This window comes from Ciconia boyciana, chromosome 17 (genome assembly GCF_034638445.1).
Source record: "Ciconia boyciana chromosome 17, ASM3463844v1, whole genome shotgun sequence".
NCBI lineage: Eukaryota > Metazoa > Chordata > Aves > Ciconiiformes > Ciconiidae > Ciconia > Ciconia boyciana.
The window spans coordinates 6,157,324-6,163,408 of record NC_132950.1 but is presented as its reverse complement, the minus strand read 5'-3'; the positions used below and the strand labels follow the sequence as shown (position 1 = coordinate 6,163,408).

The window sequence follows — 6,085 nt, the reverse complement described above, 5'->3', positions numbered from 1 at the left end:
ACATAGGCAGACACTCCAAAAAGGATTTCTTAGCTTTACTGTGCCACTCTCCCCTCCATGCAGGGACATGGAGCACTTGTCCCCACAAACACTGGGTTTTGAGGCAGATGCCACTTTAGATTTGAATGAGAAGTCAGCAACATAAGGCTGCTGTAACAGCTGCACACTTAGTTTGCTTTGCGTCCTGGAAGACAGGACACAAGATCCCCAGAGCTGTAGCAGGATAAAGCGATCTTTAATCATTTACTGCTATGGCCTTCTAGTTTCATATTAAAGTATGCAGCAAATCAGGACCTGTATCTCTCCCAACATGCATTGTTTTAATTAGGTTTTCTGATGAGGCTAAACCTAACCATCTTTACTCCTACTTTTTTGGCTTTGTATTCTCATCAGCTTCTATTTCCTGCTGGCAGTTCAAAGAGACCCATCTCTCCCAGAACAAAATCCTTCCTTTGGACAGGTTACAGAGGCAACCATGCTAAGCTACCCGAAGTTTTTATTCTCACCTTATTGCCATTATAAAGGCAAGTGGCTGTGTTTGTTAGAGATTTTGGAAGTTAGAAGATACTGCAATGTGGTATGAGCAACTGTAAGAGGAAATAAGGACACATGCAGGTAGCAGGTTTTAGAATTCTACAGTTCCTTTCAAAAGGTTTAATAGCATTATCTTAAGTAATCCTACAAACCACAAAAGACTGTCTGAAATACAGAACAATCAAATAATATGACCCTCCCATCAAACTTAAACATTATATAGTTATATTCTTGCCCTTCTCAATACAGACAACTCATTCCAAGTGAGCAGCTGGCTTTTGAAACTGTCAAGGCTTGGGGCAATACTACATGCAACAAAATGAAGCATTAGCACTAAACTCATTTTTCTCTGTATTTTCATTTAAAGATTTGAGGTGCCTATCAATCTGTAACATCTGTTCTTATAAGCAACTACATTTACCATTTATTTTGACTACAGATTTCACAGAAACATTTAACATACAACAGCAGGGCCCCAAACATCCCTGACAGAGACAAGCTCAAAAGCCCTCTGTTTAAATATTTTCCCCACTATTTGTCTGTTGAATGAACTTTAAGTTCCTGAAGTTTTTCGCTTAGATAGGTAGTATCTGCCTCTGTCAGATTTTCTGAATCTGACAGATTTTCAAGGAATCTGGTTCCTGCACAGGGCTTGCCTGTTATTGGATCTATGACATTTCCAACCTTGAAAACAATTTCAGCCAGTTCGTGTTTCACATGTTTGCTCCTCCGCTCAGGCAAAGCTTTCAGAAGAACAATGTCTCCAACAACACACTGCTGCAATGGATCATGGGCAAAATAGGTTTTTCGTTTGTTAAAGAACTGTAGAAGGAAAAAAGGAAACCTTGGCATTAGATTTCAAAATTAAGCAATTGGCAAATATATAATGTAAAACAAACTAAATTTCACTAAGGAGAAGTCATATATTTTTAAATGAGATTCAGTTTGGATCATGAAGAGAAGTGCAGCTGCGCACTCTACTGTTTTTCCAAAGAAAGCACAGCACTACCCTTCCCTGACAATCTCTCTGGTCAGGATGTTGTTGCCAACCCAAGCCTGTAGAAAAGGAGATGGGGAAGAAAGAGCCAAGTACAAAAAGCTGTTCATAGTGAACATGTGGATACAGGTAAAAATAACAAGCTCTTAACACAGATTCCCTTTCCTAGCATCACCACTTTCCACTGGCCTCTCTGCTCTCTAGTTCTGCTGTGTTAGCCTTCCTCCTCCTTAGGATGCTTCACATCAACACTGCTTCAGCAAGACAGCTGCCTTGGCTTGTCCAAGCTGAATGACTTTCCTGTGCAGTCCACACTTCAAGAACTGATATTAATTCATATTCATCCTACTGTCTGAAGTTCATCAGCCTTGAAATGATGAGTATTTTGAAGTTTGTCGTTTGAGAGTTTTCTTGCTCAATTCTTTTCATATAAAAATTCAATATTTATTCTTATTGGAATGGCAGAATTCAGAATCTTTCTTTTAAGAAAGAAATTAACAGGTTCTTCTACTGGATAAAGTATTGGACTGGGATCTGCAAGACCCCTTATCTAATCCTGACCATCCTTAACCTTCTGGTCACCAAAGGGAAGTTATTCCACCAACATGTACCACAGTTTCCCTATCTAAAAATGGAGAAAATACTAATTTTAATCTCCCTGTTTGAAATGCATTGACAAGAAGTCATACATACAAATCTTGTATAGCACATCACAGTACAGATACAAATGCTAAACATGTGTACAATTATGCATACAGAAAAACTGCTACAAAATTTACCACAAAAGTGACTAATATAATGTCAAGTTTCCAAAACAAAGCATACTCCAAATCAATATGAAAAATTAAATCTAAGTGTGTAACAACAAAAACTTACCTTCTTAACTGAGATCAAATGAAGGGCATTAACAAAGCACTTCAAAGAAATACATTTAGCAGATAATCTGTATGGAAGTATCCTCACAACACACTGCTTTTCATCCTTTGCAGTCATCCCCACAGCCAAATCATTATGCAAATTCCTTAAGGAGTTTGCATTGTAAAGAGCTATCAAAAATTCTAAGCATCAAATCAATAAAACTCCTCCACACAGCACAAAAATTACCAGGCAAGACAAATTGTTAACCAGCTTTTACCTTTAGTAAGTAAGGATCTAGCACAAGCCTTGTCACTCTCACTTTGGCAGTTTTCTGCATTTTGGTTCCTATTACTTTCCCTATTATCCATTTTGCATGGACAGCTCCACGTGGTACAGACATGGTTTAGTTATGGTCATCCAGTGCCTGGCAACAAGCAAGCAGACGTTATTTTAACAAACATAACCAGTTTCTGATCAATACCAAAATTATGATTTCCATTTCAGACTAACAGCTCAATTGGGTAATTTTGTTGGAAAAGCAGGGTAGATGCAAGCAGTTCAAAACTCCATCTATTGCACTACCTCAGCCTTGTTTTACAATATAAGAAGGGATATGAACACATCGCCATTACCGGGGAACATTACTTCAGGATGGCAGTAAAAATGGACATAGTAGCATGAGGATAAGACCTTATCCTGCAAGGTCCACAAAATTCCTTTGAATCATACCAGTTGTCACACACACAATGCAGGAATGTGTAGCTCTGGAAATTATTATGAATTTAACTCATATGCCAGCAGCTGTTTTTGCTGGAATAGTTAATCAGGTCTGTATATAACCAGAGTTAAGCCAAACAGAGAGCAGCCTATACCTTCTGGTCAGAAAGTAATTTGCTTTTGTGTATCTCATTGTTAGCTGAGCTGATGAAACCTAAGAAAGGTAATAAGCTTCTCAAAGCATAAGTTGTCTGGCCTACAGTACATGCAATCACTTTTGAGTTAGTTCTTTCCTGTAAGTAATTATATTCTACTACCCTATTTATTTTGTTTAAATAGGGAGAGCTTTCTATACCACCCTTGCAAGAGTCACAGGCAAAATAACAGCTAAACATTGTAAGATTTGAACCAATATTAACTGATGAAGACTAATGACCTTTTTCTCTCCCACCCAGCTACATACTGTTAAGCACAACTGACACCTGTTGAATTCTCCATCTATCCATTTTGTAACACAATCATGCTTGCTTTGATGTTGCAATACATCAGAAGAACAGCTTAGGGATACAGAAACAAATCCATAGGATGAAATGCTTCAAGCAGCAATGCTTGGGGTTGCTTTTACCATCCTTGACTTAGCTGTGTGACCCACAGGCCTGGAGGAGGGATGCAGTGTGAGAGGCCCTCCTTCTGGAAAACAGGGCTAACCACCACCAACCACACAGTGACCAGGCCGGGGAGCAGCTAACATGTACAAAATATGCAACACCCACAAAGCACAAGGGAACTACCAGGAAGACAGGAACCAGGCAGCTAGGCTAGGCATATCTCACACGGAAGAAGACAATGAAAGAGGAAGTTCAAATAGATTCGGAACCTTCCCTCCCGGGTCTCCATAGCCCTCCACACCAGGCCCAGCCTCAGCAACCTCCCTGCCAGGAGAGGAGAGGACCCCGTCCCGCAGGCGCCAGGCCTCAGCTCAGCACCTCAGCCACTTCCTGGAGAGCAGCTGCAGCCTAGGGAGTGCCCCATGCCCAGGCACCCCCACCCAAGCCCCGCACAGCCGCCCCTCAGCCCCTCTCACCGCCAACACTCCCGCCACCGCGCCTCAGGGGCTTTAAAGAAACGGAGCCGGAAGAGGCGGAGCCGAAGCCGGAAGAGCCGCGCGGCAGCGGGGCGGGGCCAGCGGCGGGGAAGGGAGGAGCCTCCGGGGAGGATTTAAAGGCGCAGCCACCCACCTTGCCCTTGCAGTAAGCGGGTGAGGGAGGCTTGTGTGTGTGGTCTATGTGTGCTGCTCCTGAGGCTGCCTCAGCGTGCAGTAAGAGACTAAAGCCGATAGAAATGAGGTTTTCTTCATTTCCCTGGCTGAGGGAGGCAGGGGGCCCTGCCTGGGCCTGCAGCCAGGGGAGACTGGGCAGTGGGTGCTAGGTGTGGGCCCTCTTTCCTGAGGGAGCCACTGTCTGTGGGGAGACCTGCCCTGTCTCTGGCCCCTGTGGGCTCACACAGCTGAATCCAACCTGATTTTTGGTATAAGTAACTGGTTTGGGTGCCACATTCAGTAGCAATGTGTTGTGGGGCTGGGCACAATCTGCAGCAGGCCTTGGTCTAGAGGTGCTGGAAGGAGGTGAGGCAGATATGTGAGAGCTGAGGTGCCATTTTACACTCTCAATTTCAGGGGATGAAGCTGACTGTCAGCGCAGTCTCTGTGGCTGTGTGGCACTGAGGTCTGTTTGCACAGCAAATAGTTTTGTGCTCTTCCACCTGCTGTTAAGTTATGTAAATGAGCCAAATCTTGATGGTTTTCCATGTAAATCTGGAAAAATTGTAGCATGTATGAAGTGAGAGCTGGCCTGCTGTTCTTGCTTATCCATACCCTGGTAGAAATTCAGTTTCTGTAAATCTGTATCTAAAATGGAGGGTTAAAAAAAACCTTACAAACTGAATAATGGCAAAAAAAGTCTTGACTTTGCCATTGCTTTTGAGGTAATGAGCTCTTGGCAGCTCATGGAGCTTGTGGTCTCTGTTTCTGTGACTTCAGGCTGAGGCCATCCCTTTTTTATTTAAATGTGTTCATTTATCTTTTTCAGCTGGCAAGTATTTTGGCTGCTGCCTGCTTTTCAGGCTTGTTCTCTTTAGGCATTATTGTCCCATCATCTCTCACCACAGGAAGAGGGCAGGTAGGGAATTGTATTTACTTAATAGGACAACACTGTGCAGCTTCCCTTTTTAAGGTGGCTGGGTGTGCTGAGAACAGGCTATTCTTTGTATGGCTGGAGACACTATTGAAATAGTTTGATCAAACATTATTGAAGGAGTTATTTGGAAGTTCATTATCGGTTCTGACAGATAGCCAAGTCAAGATTCATGGACTTCTCTTATTTTAGTGCCTTATTGTGTGAATTACAGTGGAGAGAAGTTGGGAGGAGTCTTGCTGGCACAGGCAGGAAATGGTTAAGAGCCTTTCATATCACCTGGGAAAGCAATTCTTTGATTTTTCAGAGGGCGCTAACATGCTGCAGTTCATAGGAAACAAAGGAAAGGGGATCAAGTACAAAAGTTGTTCTTGGATTTTATTTTCAGTGGCAGAACTTGCGAGGGCTGGATATTGATGTCTGCTGAAAAATACGGAATTTTGGATTAAAAAGAATTTTTTTTTCTTCTTATCTTCATTCAGAAAATGATCTGTGAAGTAAGCCTTGATTCTAACTGGTGACTTAGATAACTTCTTTTTAGATTGAGAGGTAAGAAAAACCTTTATGTTGCTGACCCATTTTAAAACTGAATTCTTTGCTTAAATTGTTAGTTGGGCAGGGCAGGAAGCATGGGCAGAAGTGTGAGTCAACAACTGTAAAAAGCCCACAACGCTTTCCTGTATTGTCTGCATTCAAATTGCTTACATTAATTTCTGAGCTTAAGTATAGAAGTTTGTGAAATGGGAGAAACATGAGTCAGGGGAATTTGCAATGAAGAGTTGCAGTA

General features: G+C 42.2%; 1 protein-coding gene across 3 annotated transcripts; it reads right to left on the bottom strand.

The window, feature by feature from the left end:
- Nucleotides 1-1,065: 1,065 nt before the first annotated feature.
- On the bottom strand, nt 1,066-4,255 carry MRPS17 (mitochondrial ribosomal protein S17). 3 transcript variants are annotated; one of them, XM_072882641.1, is made up of 3 exons: nt 4,191-4,255; nt 2,667-2,813; nt 1,066-1,356 (listed from the first exon to the last, which is right to left on the bottom strand). In XM_072882641.1, exons 2-3 carry the CDS (start codon nt 2,787-2,789, stop codon nt 1,066-1,068), a joined length of 414 nt encoding a protein of 137 aa, XP_072738742.1. In that variant the 5' UTR covers nt 2,790-2,813; nt 4,191-4,255. The 3 variants fall into 3 exon arrangements, with proteins under 3 accessions (XP_072738742.1, XP_072738743.1, XP_072738744.1); XM_072882642.1 differs by lacking the exon at nt 4,191-4,255 and adding an exon at nt 3,984-4,120; XM_072882643.1 differs by lacking the exon at nt 4,191-4,255 and adding an exon at nt 4,093-4,112.
- Nucleotides 4,256-6,085: the final 1,830 nt, after the last annotated feature.

Bases quoted from the DNA above. Each gene is read 5' to 3' on its own strand.
- MRPS17 (XM_072882641.1), bottom strand. From the start codon at position 2,789: ATGTCTGTACCACGTGGAGCTGTCCATGCAAAATGGATAATAGGGAAA. The intron at 1,357-2,666 runs GTAAAAGCTGGT...TTCCTTCTACAG, and splicing joins TAGATCCTTACTTACTAAAG to TTCTTTAACAAACGAAAAAC.